The 18,239-nt window shown below is 55.5% G+C and overlaps 6 protein-coding genes across 6 annotated transcripts; 3 read left to right on the forward strand and 3 right to left on the reverse strand.

Annotated features, from left to right (window-relative positions):
• Window positions 1-1,433: 1,433 nt before the first annotated feature.
• Window positions 1,434-3,685, forward strand: BGZ61DRAFT_489907 (uncharacterized protein; the record flags this gene model as incomplete). Its single annotated transcript, XM_046250274.1, has 5 exons — window positions 1,434-1,524; window positions 1,606-1,957; window positions 2,022-2,427; window positions 2,484-2,664; window positions 2,718-3,685. 5 exons carry the CDS (start codon window positions 1,434-1,436, stop codon window positions 3,683-3,685), a joined length of 1,998 nt encoding a protein of 665 aa, XP_046110969.1.
• A 1,129-nt stretch (window positions 3,686-4,814) lies between these two features.
• Window positions 4,815-5,949, reverse strand: BGZ61DRAFT_513436 (uncharacterized protein; the record flags this gene model as incomplete). Its single annotated transcript, XM_046252173.1, has 3 exons — window positions 4,815-5,118; window positions 5,244-5,479; window positions 5,699-5,949. 3 exons carry the CDS (start codon window positions 5,947-5,949, stop codon window positions 5,027-5,029), a joined length of 579 nt encoding a protein of 192 aa, XP_046110970.1. The 3' UTR covers window positions 4,815-5,026.
• BGZ61DRAFT_513437 (uncharacterized protein) lies at window positions 5,589-9,892 on the forward strand. The gene is made up of 2 exons (XM_046252174.1): window positions 5,589-8,591; window positions 8,641-9,892. Exons 1-2 carry the CDS (start codon window positions 6,035-6,037, stop codon window positions 9,777-9,779), a joined length of 3,696 nt encoding a protein of 1,231 aa, XP_046110971.1. The 5' UTR covers window positions 5,589-6,034; the 3' UTR covers window positions 9,780-9,892.
• A 711-nt stretch (window positions 9,893-10,603) lies between these two features.
• BGZ61DRAFT_341494 (uncharacterized protein) lies at window positions 10,604-13,011 on the reverse strand (the record flags this gene model as incomplete). The annotated part of the gene is made up of 2 exons (XM_046239408.1): window positions 10,604-12,550; window positions 12,607-13,011. 2 exons carry the CDS (start codon window positions 13,009-13,011, stop codon window positions 10,604-10,606), a joined length of 2,352 nt encoding a protein of 783 aa, XP_046110972.1.
• A 1,016-nt stretch (window positions 13,012-14,027) lies between these two features.
• Window positions 14,028-15,239, forward strand: BGZ61DRAFT_527161 (phosphotransferase enzyme family-domain-containing protein; the record flags this gene model as incomplete). The annotated part of the gene is made up of 1 exon (XM_046253071.1): window positions 14,028-15,239. One exon carries the CDS (start codon window positions 14,028-14,030, stop codon window positions 15,237-15,239), a length of 1,212 nt encoding a protein of 403 aa, XP_046110973.1.
• A 131-nt stretch (window positions 15,240-15,370) lies between these two features.
• Window positions 15,371-17,762, reverse strand: BGZ61DRAFT_527162 (uncharacterized protein; the record flags this gene model as incomplete). Its single annotated transcript, XM_046253072.1, has 3 exons — window positions 15,371-16,776; window positions 16,832-17,298; window positions 17,401-17,762. The coding sequence occupies 3 exons, from the start codon at window positions 17,760-17,762 to the stop codon at window positions 15,371-15,373; spliced, it is 2,235 nt and encodes a 744-aa protein (XP_046110974.1).
• Between the last annotated feature and the right edge of the window lie 477 nt (window positions 17,763-18,239).

Below are 18,239 nucleotides of genomic sequence, written 5' to 3' on the forward strand. Positions count from 1 at the left end.
CCAGGTCTTCCCTTCCTTCTTCTCCCTGCTACTCCTCAGTTGCTGACGGCCCTCCCCGCCGTCTCCGGAAAATCACAGGGGTACCTGCGAATAAGGCATGGAGATCCAGGATGGCCCCGTCGCACTAGACACGACGGTCCCAAGTTAAACCCTAGTAGGGTTACGCTACTGCCGGGCTCCTCTATCCGTCCATGCCCCTGGTCGACTCCATGATCCCTCGCCTGGCCGCTCATCACGCCAAGGGCTGACCTGGCCCATACCAACTTTACATCGACGACCAACGACTGCGACCTTGGAGCAGCCTATGACTGTTCGATGTGTACGCTGTATATTAGCCGCCCCTGTTGCTGCCGGGAATTTGCTTTGGCTTGGAGCGGACATGCTTCCCCATTGCGGCCATGGGTGCGATGTTGGATTCTCACCTACACATTAATCAATGAAGGTTTGGGAACCATGGCAATTCCCGTCAGTTGGTCCTTGGTCGAAGTCTAAGTCGTTCCCCAGCGAAAAGGTTCGAAATTGACCACACCAAGATTCCAGCATTAGACTACAAACGGGCCCGTTTCAATAATGTCTCCGTTGTTTCCATGTTTGGCCATGACTTGCCGCTGCTCCGCTCGCTCTCGCTTTTTGCTTTCGTGGACCGTGATCTCGTTAATCTCGATTCTCATCTGTAGGAGTCTTCGGGAGCGGTTCCGCTTCGCTGATCATGCTGCAGCTGAAACGATGCAGCCCCTCCTGTTGGCTACCCTCTACACAAAAAGGGAAATATTAATGCCAACCAACCTAGACATACTGATCGCTTACAAGGTTCATGCTAAACATTTGTGAGGCAGGCTTATGGACTCATATCTGCCCTCAATGTCATGCCCTCCATCTTCAGTCGTCAGGCCATGGCTTACACTAGTTCTGTCTACATCCTCGCTGCTGCATCGGCGTTGATCGAAAGCGGATGGTTCCCCAGCTTCGTACCTGGCCAACCATCCGGTGATTCCCAATATCCGGAGGCAAATGCCATGGTTTGCATGGCTCAGCATCCCGCGGTCCCTGGGAAATCCACTGCCGATGCCGATCTTTGCCCAGCACGGCGAGTCGGTCCTCCGGCCGCCTGGTCGGTGGGCCGCTCGGCTACGCATTCTCCAGGGAAGCGCTTGGAAAGAAGATTGCTCGATGGCACCGAAGGCATGGAGCCCGCCGTAGAAGCCGGGGCCAGCGGGCAGTCCTTCTCTCGAGGTGGCATGGATGCCACATGAGTGCCATAGCAGGACCAACGGCCTATCCGCTGTCACCAGATCCCCCAGCTCTAGCAGAAGGATCCGGAGATTCGGGGCCCACGCTCATGAGTTCCAATACGCGACATAAAGTAACAATCATCGCCGGGCTGAGCCTCTTTCTCATCCCACCCACACTCCTTGATAGGCAAGCTCGTCAAAATGGCCATTCTTGCTCGAGCCGTAGTGCTGGCCGCCTGCATTAGCAGCCTCGCCAACGCCCAGACAATCAATGTCGATGGCCGTGTGGTCGGTAAGTCATCTATCTGACGTTTCAGCTCCTGCTGGCACACGTCGCATTAGTATTGGGGCCCAGTTTCTAACTCCATATTAGTTGCCAACGAGGGAACCGTTTCTGCAGCTGCGGAATCCGCTGACGATAACCTTGAGCTCACGGACGCCGTCTTGGCAAACCTGACTGATCTCCATCTCACCGATATTGACCTCTTCAAGTTCGGCGACGATGGCGAGTCCGCCTACAAGCGGGGCCTGGGCTTTGCGTCCTGCAAGACCATGCCTGGGGATCTCGCATGGCCTGGCAAGGTCGTGTGGAAGGTCTTCAATCTGTTGACCGGCGGTGCTCTCATCAAGACTGTTCCCTTTGGGGCCGTCTGCTACCAGGGCGAGCACTACGATGCCGATGCCTGCGCTCGCATTATTGACAACTGGACCAACTCCGATACTCAGTTCGTGGACCCGTCTCCCCTTAGACCCTGACCTCGTCGAGCGTGGCACTAACTTGTATACCAGCGATGAGGATCCCACCGCCAACATGTATCCTCTCTTCGAGGGCAATGCTTGTCTCCCTCAGGACGCCGGCAAGGAGGGCGCCACCTGTCAGCTGGGCGGCCTTCCCGTCTACTCGGTCAACGCCACCTCTGCCTCGCAGGTCCAGCTCGCCGTCAACTTTGCGCGAACCCTGAACCTGCGCCTCGTCATCCGCAACACCGGCCATGATTTCCTCGGAAAGTCCACCGGCGCCGGTGCCCTGAACATCTGGACCCACAACCTCAAGAAGATGCAGTTCATCAAGACCTACAAGTCCGCCGGTTCATACAAGGGCCCTGCGTTCAAGATTGGCGCCGGTATCCAGGTGGTGGAGTTGTATGAGGCTGCTAACAAGCATGGATACACTGCTGTTGGCGGCGAGTGCAGGGTAAGTCGACAATGCCATATTTCCTATTACTTGCCGTGCTGACCGTTGGATGTTAGACTGTTGGTGTTGCTGGTGGCTACACTGCTATGGGCGGCCACTCTCCCATGTCTCCTATTGCTGGCCTGGGATCAGACCAAGTCCTGAGCCTTGAGATTGTGACCCCTGACGGTCGTCTCGTCACTGCCGATGAGAAGAACAACTCGGAGCTATTCTGGGCTGTCCGCGGCGGCGGTGGTGGTAAGCTGCAACGACTCCTGTATATCGATGGCCCTGATTGCTAACATATTTAGCTACATTTGGTGTTGTCATCTCCTTCACTGTCCGTGTCTGGCCGAAGATGACATTCTCGGGCGTGACCTGGAGCCTGGCTACTGCCGATGCCAACATCTCCAAGGACGTCTTCTGGAAGGGCATGCGCACCTACTGGGCCAAGTTCCCCGAGTACAACGACAACAACACCTACGGCTACTCGGTCATGTTCCCCACGGGCAACGACACCTACTCGTGGTCGATGCTCCCGTGGCTCGTTCCTGGTATGGAGCTGCCCGCGTTCAAGTCCATGGTGGCGCCCCTTCTCGAGGAGTGGAAGTCGATCGGCTTCAACGTCGAGCCCGAGTTCTTCACCCATGACAACTTCTACGACACGTGGAAGAACCACTTCCCTACCGAGTCGGTCGGTGCGTCCAACGTCCGGACCGCCTCGCGTCTCATCCCCCGCAAGAACTGGGACAACGCCGATCTGCGGGAGGAGACGTTCGACGCAGTCCAGAGCATCGTCGAGGAAGGCTCCGTGCTGATCTCGTACAACATCAACGGCGCGGCGCCCAAGGGCGTCGCCGCCAGCGCGCTCAACCCGGCGTGGCGCGACGTGTCCATGTTCGCCATCATCGGCTCCGGCTGGGACGTGGCCGGCAGCAGCCCAGAGGCCATCCTGGCCACCAACAAGAAGATCACCAACGACTGGATGCAGCGCCTGCGCGACGTGAGCCCCGGCTCGGGCGGCTACGGCAACGAGGGCGACGTGATGGAGCCCGACTTCGGCCAGGCGTTTTACGGCGCCGACAACTACAAGCGGCTCTACGCGCTCAAGAAGAAGCTCGATCCGTGGGGTGTCTTCTATGCGCCTACCGGCGTCGGCAGCGAGGACTGGGAGATTACGCAGGTCTCTGACTTCGTGGATGGTCTTCTCTACAGCGACCTTCTCGAGACGCTGAGCACCTGGCTTACTCTCCAGACTGGTCGTCTATGCCGCAAGTAGATTTTGATTCTCGAACGCCTAACTTTATTGTGTATATAGATGTGCATTCATAATAGACTGTGTATACTTTTGCCCAACGATTCGTCCAACGTAATCTGCTGTCATGTACGTACTTAGCTTACCAACCTGCTGGGAAACAAGCGCACATTCCATATTAGATTCGTCAGAGTTCATGTCGTGGCTAGGTTATTGTGTAATTGATCTAGCGCCCGGTTGGTCCGGCTGAAACAGGAAGGGCATTCTTATACGGACGCCAATCTAAGGCATCGTGAATGTTGTATTGGGCTTAGGTATTGGTGGGTATTGCCTAGAAATATGCCTAAGATACGGAGTACAGAGAACCTAAGCTCGTATAGGGATCTGATGGGTCGAGGATTTAATCTTCTCTCGACAAGATTTCGCCTGGAGCATGCTAGCTTGTTCGTCATATGTCACTTTTACCAGCGAACGCTGCTATTTAATCTAGTCAAGTCAGGAAACCTTTTATTGATTAATACCAATCGGTTGACCAGATCGAGCTACATCGGCTTCCCCCTGAGGCAACATTCGTGACACTTTTTAAAAGCGCTTTGGCGACATGTGGAAAGTGACGTGATGGAATGTACGCGTGGTTTCTTAGAGCTAGGAGACGTTCGTATTTGGTGGCACAGGGTTGGGAGGAAGGTTGACGTCAACGGGGGGGCCCAGGGGTTGACACGTTGCACAATGATAAGGAGTAAAAGAGTTTACGCCCGAATTCCCATATATTTAGGCTCTTAGTTTTAGCCTCTAAAACAATGGTTTAGATGCTGCGTCATAAATAGGTCTGGTATTAAGGCAATTCTTTGTCCATGTTTCATTGCCCGTCGACCGTTGCTACCCTAAAGCGACGGATGGGCCCGAGTCGGCAAGCCGTTGGAAATGGAGGGACGGGAAGGGAAGCTGAGGGCGTGGAGCACGGGCCACACGGGGGTATGAACGAAACGCAAGCGAACCCACAAAATGGGGGGATTTGACTGTTGAGCAGCCAGTATTCAGCACCGTGCGAGGTGGCCGACGCACGGAACGGTCAGGATACGATCGTCGCGGCCTCCTTGCGTCTTGTTTCTTGCTCCCTGCATCTTGCTCCCTGCTCCTTCCGCAGACGGAGGTTTTATGCCGTCCTTTGGCACTCTCGGCAGCGTGTGAAACCACGGCTGACATGGTGGCTGCAAGGGAAGAGCCCCGAGCCAACCAGCAGGCGTGGAGACTGGGACATGTTGCAGGCCCAAAAAGCAATCCTGGAAAGCAATCCCCTATTTTATTTTTTTGGCCCCTCTTCTGGCGCGTCCGATCTCACACTGGAAGTGGTTGCTTCTTGCTTCAGGGAGTGCATGAGATCCAGGCCAGATCAACACTCTGCGGCACAGTGCGGGCGTCCAATTCGCCGCGACGGGCTGGGCGGTTGTTGACGTCTGACGTAATTTTAGCATTTGGTCTATCGGATGTTGAGCGCCTTTTTGGGCGAGCCCAGAATTGCGAGCGAGCTTGCTTCAGCTGGGCGTCGGGCGGACGGTGCGAACCTTGGGAGTGGACGCACAGTGTACTCGGTCTCGCGTCAGCCCGTCAGCCAGCCATCGAGCACTCATCCAGCCAACCGGGTTGGGCGTCCGTCTCCCTGCTTCTCTTTCCTGCCGCGTCCGTGCCACGCTGTGCTCACCCAAGGCGCCCAGGCCCGACGCTCGCACGCCACGGACGTACGAAGCCCCACGCACACAGAGACAGGGCGAAGAAAGAAACGAGGAGCACCGAGTGTGCCCAGTGTAACTTGCGTGTCTGTGCCCAGTGTATGTGCCCAGTGTGTGGCAGTCGTGCGTGTTCATTCTGTCCCGTCAGCACAGGTCACTTCACGTTGTGCCAGGGCAGGGCATGGAAATGGAAGGAGCAACCTGTCTCCCTGCCCTGCCGTGTCCTTCCCTCCCGCTCCGTCCGTCTCCATCCGTCTCCATCCATCCAACATTATCAACCCGTCAACTGTTCCAAATATCATCACACCGCATCCTCAACCTCAACATCGCCATCGCCATCGCATCACCATCGTCGTCATCCTGCCGCCCGCCGCCTCCACCCACCGCCCACCGTCCATCGCTCGCCCCCCTCCACCCTCCTCCATCCTCTCTCCCCACACCTCCGACCTCCGCAGTATCCGTTTTTCTCCTCTCGGCCCCAGACCGTGGTGTGACTTCATCCTGCATCCCACCGAACCGCGCTTCTCTCGCCTCCCTCTCCTCCGTCCCTCCTGGCATGGCCTCTGTTCCTCCACGGCCACCGCCTCCGCCTTAGACCACGGTTCCATGTAATCGCCCAACCGGTCCTGCATCCTCCCCCGACATGCTGCGACGACCTCCTGGCGAGGGACGTCGGCCCTCTCAGCAACAGAAACTCCTCCTCGCCTTTGCCATCATCCTCCTGCCCTGGATCCAGCTCGTCGACGCTCAGCAGCAGCACCGACCCGCCGCACAACCCCTCCCGCACCTAAACCACCCCGGTGGCAGCAGCCAACAGCTCTCCGACGATGACACCGTCCACCAATGGGCTGCCACGCCCATCAACGTCGTCGGTGCCTCTCGCGAGACCCTCGAGGCCCTGAAGAAGCGCCAGCTACAGCAGCCACCTCACCTCCCGGGAAACCTCCCAGAGCAACTGAAGCACATCACCAACCGAAAGAATCGAAAGAATGACCCCCAAAACATCATCATCCCTGACGATGCGAGCGCCCTCGCAACTTTGGCTCCGGCTCAGTCCGTACGAGCACCACCCCCTTCACGACATCAACGGCCCAGCAGCATCCCTGCCTCTGGGCTGACCTCGCCGCAGAATGCGCGGAGTCTGGAGGACTGGGAAGTAGAAGACTTTGTTCTTATGGCGACCGTCGATGGAGATCTCTACGCCAATGACCGACGCACCGGAAAGGAACGTTGGCATCTCGAAGTCGACCAGCCCATGGTTGAGACGACCCATCATCGATCTAACCAGTCCCTCCTCGACGACGACTACGACCCCATCGACCACTACATCTGGGCTGTCGAGCCCAACCGCGATGGAGCAATTTACGTCTGGATCCCCGACTCCAACGCCGGCCTTGTATGGACCGGCTACACTATGAAGAAGCTTGTCGAAGACCTAGCTCCCCACGCCCATGACACCCCGGCAGTGGTTTACACTGGCGACAAGAAAACCACCATGATTACTCTTGATGCAGCCACCGGCAGAGTGCTGAAGTGGTTTGGCGCCAGTGGGTCTCATATCAACAAAGCGGAAAGCTGCCTTCGCCCCAATACCCTGTACGACAAGGACAATGAAGAGTGTAGCTCCACAGGTACCATCACTTTGGGACGGACCGAGTACACTGTCGGCATTCAGCGCCGTGTCGACGGCCGTGCAATTGCAACTCTCAAATACTCGGAATGGAGTCCCAACAACTTCGACAACGATCTCTACCAGCAGCATATTTCCTCCCTCGACAACCGATACATCACCAGCCAGCATGACGGCAGAGTGTATGCACTTGATTACTCACGTTCCGACAAGATCGAGCCGCTCTTTAGTGAAGACTTCTCGGCCCCCGTCGCTCGTGTCTTTGATGTCTGTCGACCATGGGATGCTACACTGGAGAGCAACCCAGACCTGGTTGTTCTACCCCAGCCACCAATACCGTCTGAGGATAGAACGATTACCCGGATGCGTAGCAACAGCATCTTCCTGAATCAGACCAGGACTGGGAGCTGGTACGCCCTGTCCGGCCGTTCATACCCTCTCATCATCAATGCCCCCATTGCCCAGATATCTCGCCCTGACTGGTTGGATATCGCACCTGCCTGGGATACCATCAACCAGGAACAGCTTTCAAAGGCCTTGGTCGGGACACATTTCCTCGAGAGCGTCCGAGGTAGTTACCAGAAACCACCCAGTCTAGATGCAGGCCCGAATGACGGCCTCGATGCATACGATGGCTATGATGACAAGGACAAGGACGCCGAGTCAAGACTTCCAGCACTTGTCGATTATGAGGAACCAACCATCATCACCAAGTTCAAGCTGTTGCCTCAGAGTGTCGTAAAAAGCGTCACCGAGTTCATCAGCAACCCCATCCTCATAATCCTCTTCGTTGTGGCGTTGATCTACAATGAGAAGAAGCTTCGACGATCGTACCATCAGGCTCGGAGCAAAGGATTCATCAATCAGCTTCAATATTACCTCTCCGCAAACCCAGATCCCCAGCTGATCGAGGACGACTATCAAAGTGACAGGGAGGAAATATTGGGCTCACTGCCTAAAGAGCCTGTTGAAGAAAAGAAGGCAGAGAAGAAGCCTGAGAAGCTTGATGGTACGACTCCTGGACCCACCCCTACAGACAAGGAGACGCCAGAGACAAGTGACAAGGTGGAGACTGCGGACAGGGAAGCAACACCTAAGTTACCTGAGGAGGTCTCCATTGACTCCCCTTCCCCAGCCAATTCCTTGGACGGTGCTGAGACAGCGGCACCTCCCGAGAAGAAGAAGAAGGCGCACAGGGGACGCCGAGGAGGTCAGAAACACCGCAAGGCGGCTCGGGCACGGGAATTGTCTCAATCTCGCGAAGATGATCCTGGTCAGAGTGTCGAGGACGCCGTCAACAACGCCAAGAAGCTGGGCGATCGACCAAGTCTGGAGCCTGATGTCATGACAGTTGCCAACGATATGTCGTCTGTCACCGGTCCAATCATTCGCATGGGGAACATTGAAGTCAACACCGATGAGCAATTGGGAACGGGCAGCAACGGAACCTTGGTGTTTGCTGGAAAGTTTGATGGCCGAGATGTGGCTGTCAAGCGGATGTTGATTCAATTTTACGATATCGCCTCTCAGGAGACTAGGTTGCTCAGGGAGAGTGATGATCATCCAAATGGTAGTGCTACCGCAATCCTCTGTTGACCGGCTGAAGCTAACAAGAACAGTCATTCGATACCATTCGCAACAGATGCGCGACGGCTTCCTCTACATCGCCTTAGAACGTTGTGCTGCTTCGCTAGCCGACGTGGTAGAGAAGCCTCAATTCTTCCGAGACCTCGCCAACGCTGGAAAACATGATCTTCCAAACGTGCTTTACCAGATCACGAATGGAATTAGTCATCTCCATGGTCTCCGCATCGTCCACCGAGATCTGAAACCGCAGAACATTCTCGTCAACATGGGTAAGGACGGCAAGCCCCGACTGTTGGTTTCGGATTTTGGACTTTGCAAGAAGCTCGAGGGTGGCCAGTCTTCCTTTGGCGCTACCACTGGCAGGGCGGCAGGAACTTCTGGATGGCGTGCTCCCGAGCTTTTGCTTGACGATGACGCCCGTGATTCTGGGTTGATGGATATGAGCACTCAAAGTGGCTCCAATTCCGTCCTCGTCAACGACAGCATGGTCCACAACCGCCGAGCTACACGTGCTATTGACATTTTCTCGCTCGGATTGGTCTTCTTCTACGTCTTGACGAATGGCTCCCATCCCTTCGACTGTGGTGACAGATACATGAGGGAAGTCAATATTCGCAAGGGCAACCATAATCTGAGCCCCCTTGATGCCCTCGGTGATTTCGCCTATGAAGCGGACGATCTCATCGCGTCAATGCTGCAGGCCGACCCTAAGAGGAGGCCAACAGCAAGGGACGTCATGTCGCATCCATTCTTCTGGTCAGCGAAGAAGAGATTGGCCTTCCTCTGTGATGTGTCAGATCACTTCGAAAAGGAACCCCGAGATCCGCCATCGTCGGCGCTCGCTGAGTTGGAGAGGCACGCACCAGAGGTTACCAGGGGCGATTTCCTCCGAGCTCTGCCAAGGGAATTTGTCGACTCTCTTGGCAAGCAGCGCAAGTACACTGGCACTCGGCTTTTGGACTTGCTACGAGCTCTGCGCAACAAGAAGAACCACTACGAGGATATGCCGGATAATTTGAAGCGGACTGTCGGTCCCCTGCCGGATGGCTATCTGGCGTTCTGGACAGTGCGCTTTCCGATGCTGTTGTTGGTCTGTTGGAACGTGGTGTACAACGTGCAATGGGAAGAGACGGATCGATTCAGAGAGTACTACGAGCCCGCGGCACTCTGATCTGCGTGGTTTAAAAGGTGCCACGTGATGTATTGATGGATTATCATGCAAAGCTTTAGTGTAGCGGAAGACGGCAAATTGGCTGAAAAGAATTTAATCATTTCGTCGTTCAACTAAGCACGAACTGTGAGTGATGGCTATGTTCAAGTTTTGTTCCCATCCTGGCGGGGTGTCCTGTGAGGTTGTGGGAGTCTCAACCCATTTAGACCCGTGCAAGATTGGCTTTCTGTTCTCCCATGGAGCACATACCTGGCTGGAGAGCTCAAAGATGGGGTAGCAAGAAACCCAGACCAGATAACTTGATGCCCGTTCACAGCTAGGGTGAGTAAAGTTTGATTCGCAGCGAGAGACTAAGAGACATGAAAGGGCATCGAAGCAGATTCCCGACGTGCATAACAGACTGGATATGGGCTTGACTTGGATGGTTGGCGAGTGTTTATTCTTGAGGTTTATGGTAGACCGAAGTCACCTCTATCTCTATGTATCCATTTGCAATGAACTCTCAGGCGACTCGATCCCTTGATCATGACACATGGATGGTGCTCAGGGCGGTACAATTCAACTTTTGGGACGGATGCCCAACTCACAAAAGATTGCGTCATGAAAGGGCCACGCCATGCCCGGTATATTCAATTGACATCTGGTTCTCGCTATCCATCGCTCCGATGCGATCTTCATCCATATTCTTCGTTACAACGCCTAAAATGTCAGCCTTGCCTCTTCGTTCGCTCGCTCGCTTTTGCGCCCAGGTATACTCCGCCCCCCTAAGCAACACATTCTGGAGATGGAACAATCTTCGAAACATATGAGTCCTGACATCTGGTTTATCCCCATTGCACCAAAACCTGCTTCTTCTTTCCCTTGCCACCCTTCTTCTTGGGTGCACCCTCCTCGGTCTCCTGAGTGGGCTCCTCGGCGGCGGGCGTTGAAGATTCGCTACCTCCCCATTGGAAGTTGCTCTCGCGTTGGCCGTAGTCGCGGTGCACGAGGCGGCCGCTGCCGTAGCCGAAGATGGTCGTCTGGGGCTTCGGGGCGGCGGGGAGCGCGGGAAAAGCGTCCTCACCGCCGCGGCCGTTGCGCGGTCGGTTGTTGAGAGGGGCTGACTGGTTGCCCTGAGCAGCTGAGCCGGTGTTCCAGGATGGGCCGGAAGAGGAGGGTCCGGAGGAGGAAGGACCGGCAGAGGATTTGGAAGGTTTGGAGGACGGGAGAGATGGGAAGCCGGCCGCTCGCGGAGGTTGGAGGGCCGGGGTAGCGATCCAGGTAGACGGCCCCTTCGAAGAGACCGGAGCAGGTCCACCCAATCGAGTGCTGTTCTTGAGCTTGAGCACACGGTTGGAATACTTCTGAGAGGGCGCTGCATTCGGCAAGGCCGGGCTGGCCGCCGAGGCACTGGCCCAGCCGCTTGAACTGGAGGTGGCACCGTGCATGCCGCTGAGTCCCGGTAAGCTTGGGTAATCCTCATTGATTGCGCGCCAGTCCTGCCACGCCTTGCGCAACGCATCGGCCTTGTTCTTGTCATCAAAGAGCTCGGCAACCTCGCGGACCAAGGTGCCCAGGGCATTGGATGACGTGTCGGCGAAGAGGGTAAAGAATGCATCGACTAGCTGAGGCCCAGTGAAGGCGCCTTGTCGATATGAGGTGATGTGGGAGCGGAAAGTGGCCATCTTATGGGCATCGTTTCCGAGGAGGTTTGAAGCCCGTTCGACAACGGCGCCATGGCGAACCAGGCGGGCCCGCTCTTCGGGAGAAATGTTGGATGTGTCGGCGACGGTGGCTGACTCTACTGGATTGTTGAGGTTATTTTGACTTGCTCGCGGCGTTGAGGTCCCGCTTCGGGCCTGTGGTGAAGCTGTAGGAGCACCGGACAGTTGGCCGCCAAAGGTGCGGTTTGACACGGACTGGGCCGAGTGGATGGCCATTTGGCGTTGGAAAGCCAGCTCATCTCTGCGTAGCGGTTGAGCTGAGCTCACTGGTACCGATTCTGCGTTTGGATCACGGCCACGGCCTCTGCCTCGTCCTTCTCTGCCGCCGCGACCCTCTCCATCACGGCCACCTCCTCTCCTCTGCTCCTGTTGGTATGTTTGCCTAAAGTCGAATCCGGAAATGTCCACTACTCGAGCATCTCGTCCCGTCGACTTGCCTCCGTGCTCGCTCAGTTGGTGGGCCTGGAGGTCAAGTTCGGTGTCGAAGACAACAAACTTCTTCTCGAGGCACTCGCGGTCGGAACACAGATAATGGTCCTTCTTGAAGTGGCCCTCGAGGGCGTTGTAATCAAGGTAATAGTGAGGCTTCCTAGAATCTCTCCTATCACAGATGAAGCACCTTTCATGCTTCATCCTGCAGTGCTCGTATAGCTTGTCGTCGTCGTAGAAGCGCTCACCACAGAAGCCACATAGCGGGTGGCCCTTGAAGCCGGTCTGGTCGGCAGCGCCGGGCTTGTCATCGCCGTGCCGCATGTGCTTCTCCAGCTCGCGGTCGGCAAAGAGCTCGTGTTCGTGGGTAAATACCCTCTTGTTGCGGGTGCAGAGGTCGCACATGCGCTTGCGGTGGGCAGACTTGACATGGCGGTGCAGATCGGGCCAGCCTAGGCCAGCAAAGTCGCAAGATGGGTCGGGGCAGTTGTAGCGTAGGAGGAGGACCGTGTCGCCGACGATGTCTTCGTTGGTGTATTTGATTCCGACGTTGCTGTCCGACGTGGTAAAGTCCTTGTCCGTGTAGTCCTCGAAACGCTTCTCGGGGTCATCGGTAAAGATGACGTAGTCTGCTGGGGTCTGAGGGTATTGTCAGTCAGTTGAAAACAAGGGAGGAAACAGGGGAGGAAGCATACACGACAGTGAGCACAGTCCTTTGTCTTATAAAGGGCCCTCATGCGAAGCCCACAGATGTGGCAGGTGGTGTGGTTGCAAGGTGCAATCGAGTGGTGAGCGACGGGGTTTGCGCAGATGAAGCAAACCTCAGCATCGTCATCCTCGTCGGCAGGTTCCTTGGCTGTGGCCCCGGATCCGAGAGCGTGTGCTCGTGAGGCGGCGGCAGCGACATCCTGGGCAGCTGGGTTGGCTGGAACATCGGCAGAGCTGTTATTTCCACCTCGTCCACGGCGGGTGCCTCCTCGTCCTTTCTGGTTCCCCTTGCCGCGTCCACGGCCACGGCCTCGAGCGCCATCGCCGCCGCGAGGTTGGGTCTGAGAGTCGCCGGGAGCTGGCGCAGAGGCAGTGTCTCCGTCTGGAGCCATGATAGTTGACGGTGTCGATCTGGTATTCTTGCGGGGAGTCGATTCGGCTGTGGTTGGTTGCTTGCTGTTGGTCGATATGGTGTTCACGGGGGGGCCTTAGGGCCTGGGGCCTGATGGAAGTGTGTTTCGCAAAGCGGTTCGGGAGCTGTAGCAACGTGAGGATGGTCTAGATGGGTGCTTCCAAGGAGAATCGCAGGAGGAAGCTGGCGATGGCGGCACTTTCCCATTCCCAGAATGGCAGGCAGGCAAACAGGGCAGGCACGGCCGCCTCCAGGGTTGTGGCTTGTGGCGTGGGGAGGCTCGTGGTCGTGGCTGAGTAATGGCTGACCCGTTCTCCGCGGTTCCGGGTCGTGCTATGCGGAATTGGGCCCGTCTATTGGCTGCGTGTGCAAAGGAGTCATCGGCGAGGACGCATCGCTCGTTTGTGGGGGATGGGGAGATTGGTGTCGCTTGGTTTCCTAGACTGCTGACGGCTGCTCCTGACTCACTGTGAGACTGATGGCTCATCATGAGCCAGTGATGTCCTGTGCTTTGGTCGTGCCTTGTGCATAGTTTCGTATCGAGCCAAACACATCATATGCGTACAAAAGAGTCATCTCCCACCCCCTAAACTGCCTTGTGCTCAACCTCGCCAAGAATGGCTCAAATGTTACCTCGTCTCACACTGGCAAGCAATCATGGAAGACGTTGAAACAGGGGGATAAGTGTCCGGAATATTCGAGCAATGCTCGTCCAATCGTCTCCAAGTGCGCGCCCGCATCTTTTCGCCAACACCAAGCGCTTGTTGCTCACTGATGGGGTTGGGGTTTTGAGTCCTTCGACATCATACACCAAGAACAAACGATGAGAGACCATTCGAGGTAGCGTTAAAATATGTCAACTGATTCAGAGCCACCTTCTAGTTCGTTATGACTGAGGATATCACGTGAATCATATGTTGTGGAGGATATCTGATCTCCCTGCTGTGATGTAGGGTATGCTGGTGCTCTGTTGTTTCAACCTTTGTTTGCCAGAGAATGGCCTCTACCTCAACACCAAGACCATGTTCGGATGACGATTCGGATTCTTCGTCCATAATTTACAAACACGAACCATTTGTCACCTTTCGCTCCCGTGTGTTGGCACTTGCGGTCACTAGCATCTGGCCTGGTTCCGTCCCCGATGAAATCACCATTGAGCGCATGCGAGGAGGCGGATACAGCCGCATTACCGGCCTGACACAGCACAATTCCCAGACCGACACCAAAACTCGGTACATTTTGCGCATACCACGGTTCGACGCGGCGCATATTGAAAGTGAAATTGCCAGCGTTCAATTCCTTCGTCAATATACCAATATACCCGCCCCAGAGGTCGTGGCATTCGACGAGACGGACCAGAATGCCCTGGGCTCTCCGTATGCAGCTCAGATTCGCGTTGATGGAACCGACTTGCACTCATCGTTCCCGAAACTGAACCACATTCAACGATGTAGAGTCGCTCGAGAACTCGGAAGCGTATATCGCCAAATGTTAGCTGTACGGAGCAGCGTGGCCGGCAGGCTGGCCTTTTCGAACAAGCACAAACGTCTCAGTGCGCCACTTTACGTCGCACATTTGAGACTGATGGATGCTCAGCCTCCCACTCCATATACCGACTCCCCCATGACTGAATCCGTTCACGAGCTTCTCACAGCCAACTTCCAAGCTCAGAAGGCTATCCGCCTTAAATGGTGGTCCACGGAGTTATTGACGCCTAAGTTCCTGGATCGGTTTTGCGATATGGCTTCCGAACTGGAGGCCGATGGGTGGTTTGCCGATACCCATTACTCACTTGCTCACCTGGATCTCGCTCCTCGCAATATTCTGATCAACCCGACGCTCGATGTGCAAACCCCCGTCATTTCTGCAGTTCTTGATTGTGACAATGCTGTCCTCGCCCCCATGTTCATGTCATGTGCTCCTCCCATGTGGATCTGGGCTTGGAATGATGACGAAGATGAAGACGAGCGCACAGCAAATGACGAGCCACCGACCCAGGAAGGTGTCCAGTTGAAGTTGACTTTTGAGGAAGCTGCAGGACCTGACTACCTCAGATTCGCCTATAAGCCCGCTTACAGGTTGGCAAGACGACTTCTTCGATTTGCCATCGATGGCATGCGGTCTAACGAGGACTTCGAGGAAGCTGAGGCTATGCTGCAAGAGTGGATATGCATTCGTCAAGCAAGAACGAAGGGTCAAGACCAGTAATTCGATTCATGACTGCTAGAATATGTGGGATATGGTACTATGCATGTTGCCTGTCGACTCTTACTCTCACTGCTGTGAAGCTAGACAGACAAATTACTTGGTACACCGCCGATTCGAATGCAAAAATACTCTTACAACCTTTCCCTTGTCCAATTCGCCACAATCGATCTGCTCAAGTGATCTGCAATGGCCATCACAGTGACAGCCGGATTTACACCGCTGGCCGTGGGGAACACGCTTGCGTCAACCACGTGAAGACCCTTGGTTCCCCAGACGTGACCATCTTCACCCACTACACCAGCCTTCGGCGTAGCAGCCATCCGGCATGTCCCCATTTGGTGGGCCGAAACAAAGAAAGACTGAGGAGAAGGGAAGCCATGGGAACGTAATCCCGCCATCCAATGCTCAAACTCTGCGTCAACCGCTTCCTCGGCCTTGGTTTCGGTGGGAGCACTCGAGTCATCCTGGTCGCGGCGCAAGTATGTCTCCATACCTGGCACAATTGTGAAGATCTCACGGGCCCCGGCCTCGTAGTTGATTCGAGACAGTGCGGCTAGGCCTTCAAGGATGTTGTCTTTGTCGAACTTGGACGGGTGGTATTGAATCCGGCATCGCCCATCCGCTGGATCAGCGTATACACGACCAGTGTCTCGATCTCTGGGAACACTGATATAACCTGCCATGTGTCCCAGTCTGGCAGCTAGCTGCTTGAACTGCTGGCCGCCAGTCCACGGGAGCCATGTTAGCCAGCACCAAGGTATCATGCTTAGGGTCTCTAGCTTGACACCATGACCGCGGCCGTCGAGGTTCTCGAACTCAGAGCACACCGAAGACAAGATCGGGCCTTCCCAAGGCCGGGTCTCCTCATCGTATATGGCTCCGACCATGGACACAGGATGGAGATATAGGTGGCGGCCGATGTGTTGGTTGTTGAGGCCGGATCGAAGCAAGAGCAATGGTGATTGCAATGTGCCACAGGATACGATCACTTTCTTTGCGTGGATAGTTACTTTGCGTGTCGTTGTGGGCTTACCAGCCACGCCTCCATGCTCGTCTCGTGCTCTCCAGACACCACGTACTCCTTTGGCAACTTTCTCGCCTCGGACATTCTCGAACAGGATGTTATTGACAGTGAACCCTTCGAGAAAGCTGGCACCGGCTGCGGCAGCCTTGGGGAGCCACGCCACGCCCGGTCCTTGTTTCTCCGCAGATCGACATCCCATGCTGCAGTGGCCGCAACTGTGTTCTGCACCGCCGGTATTCTGGGGCACTTCGCTATGCGCCCAACCCAACTTTCGCGATCCTTCCAGGAGGGATTTGTTGGGTTTGCTGTGCTGGATGTGCTGGGTAGATACCCCCATGGTCTCACAGACCCGATCAAGGGATCGCTGGAAGGCCGTTGATGTGAAGAACGGCAGTCCTGTGGCTGCCCATTGACGTCGGACATATCCTTGGAGTTGAAGCGAAGCGGACCAATTGATGGCACCGCCGCCGCCCCAGGTCTCGCCCGCCACGACACATACTGACCCGTCGTCCGCTGCGATTGAGTCAGCTGGCTGAGCACCAGATAGACAGACCGGCGGTTCACAAACATATTAAGTGGCCTCCATTCATGAACATCTGACTCGGACCTTGCTCCTCAGTCATGGGGAGGTATTCTGGCGACCAGTAGTGTCCTTTGTCCACTACAATGACTCTGAGACCTGCCTCGGCGAACTCTTTCGCGCACACGCCTCCGCCGCAACCGCTTCCAACAATCACCACATCTGCCTCGAGAATTTCATCGCCTTCTCCGGGAGGTACTTGGATGAAGTTGTATTGATGCCCTTCTCCCAAAGTACAGTTGACTGGTACGCGGGGGAGTCCCAGCATTGGGCGGAGGGTTGGAGTGGTGCGGACCCATACCTCTTTTGCCAGGAGACCAAGTTGACGCTGAAAGAGACGCAAAATTCCAAATCGAGACGTCGCCCAGCCTTGGAGGATTTGTTCGCGAATATGAATTGGCTGCTCGGAGATGATAGTCGTCCGACCGGTGAGTAATGCCGAAACGGCCGTGTAGCTAGGAAAGTAGTCAGTCTCATCCGATACTGTTCGGACTTGATTGCGATAAATAAGCTGGTTCATGAGGACAGCAGACGATGTACTGGTATTATCAACTTACCTGAGGAGATTTAGCACTCGAAGGAGCTGTGTCTTATCTGTCGACGAGAGACCATCAAGCAAGGTTCTGCGCAAAAGATGCCGAAACTCCGGAATTGCCGAAGGGATCTCATGAAGATATTCTTGAGTGATATTTTTTTGCGCCTCAAATGACTGGAAATTAGAGACAATAAGGGGTTGCTGTTCATCCAGAGCATGACTGGCTGATTGGCCAGGGTTACTTGAGAGCGCAGCGGGCTGAATGGCTGGAATCATAGCATCGCAAATGGCAAGAATAATGTCCCATTGCGCTTGATTCAAGTCGTCCACGGCCGAGATAGCCGGCAGCGGAGCGTCGAGTGGGATTGAGTCGTGGGCAGGCATTGTGAGCGGCCACTCGTAGAAAAGCGAAATGTTTCGGAGTTGAAAGTAGAATTGATGAAGCACGATTGGCAGCTAATGGCCTGGGAGCCGTTTGCCACCTACCCCATGTTTGACGGCTGTCGCCTCATCCATCACATGTGCGGGGAAGAGCTTGACAGGTTGTGCTTCCTCGGATGGCGCAGGAATGGCAGGGATTGAGGTGAAAATACCCGAAACCAGACACAAAGCTAACTCGATCGAGCCCTGGTTTGCGAGCTGGTGTACGACCAGCATTTCGTTTTGGGTTGGCCAAGGGCGGATTATCCACCTTCAGTCGCTGGGTTATTTCGTCCGAGATCCCGAGCAAGCAAACGTACGATTGCTGTGCCGCCATCGTTCCCGAGAGCCTTCGTGAAGGACGGTGGGGAAAGCCTGCGGCGGAGTCGTGGAGCATCGACGGACGGGTTCGCGTTGGAAGCTCAAGTCACGCAGACCTCC

The sequence above is a fragment of the Ilyonectria robusta genome (genome assembly GCF_021365365.1).
Source record: "Ilyonectria robusta strain PMI_751 chromosome Unknown BGZ61scaffold_2, whole genome shotgun sequence".
Lineage (NCBI taxonomy): Eukaryota > Fungi > Ascomycota > Sordariomycetes > Hypocreales > Nectriaceae > Ilyonectria > Ilyonectria robusta.

Excerpts from the sequence above, each read along its gene's own strand:
- BGZ61DRAFT_513437 (XM_046252174.1), top strand. The coding sequence starts at position 6,035 with ATGCTGCGACGACCTCCTGGCGAGGGACGTCGGCCCTCTCAGCAACAG. Across the intron at positions 8,592-8,640 it reads GAGTGATGATCATCCAAATG|TCATTCGATACCATTCGCAA; the intron begins GTAGTGCTACCG and ends TAACAAGAACAG.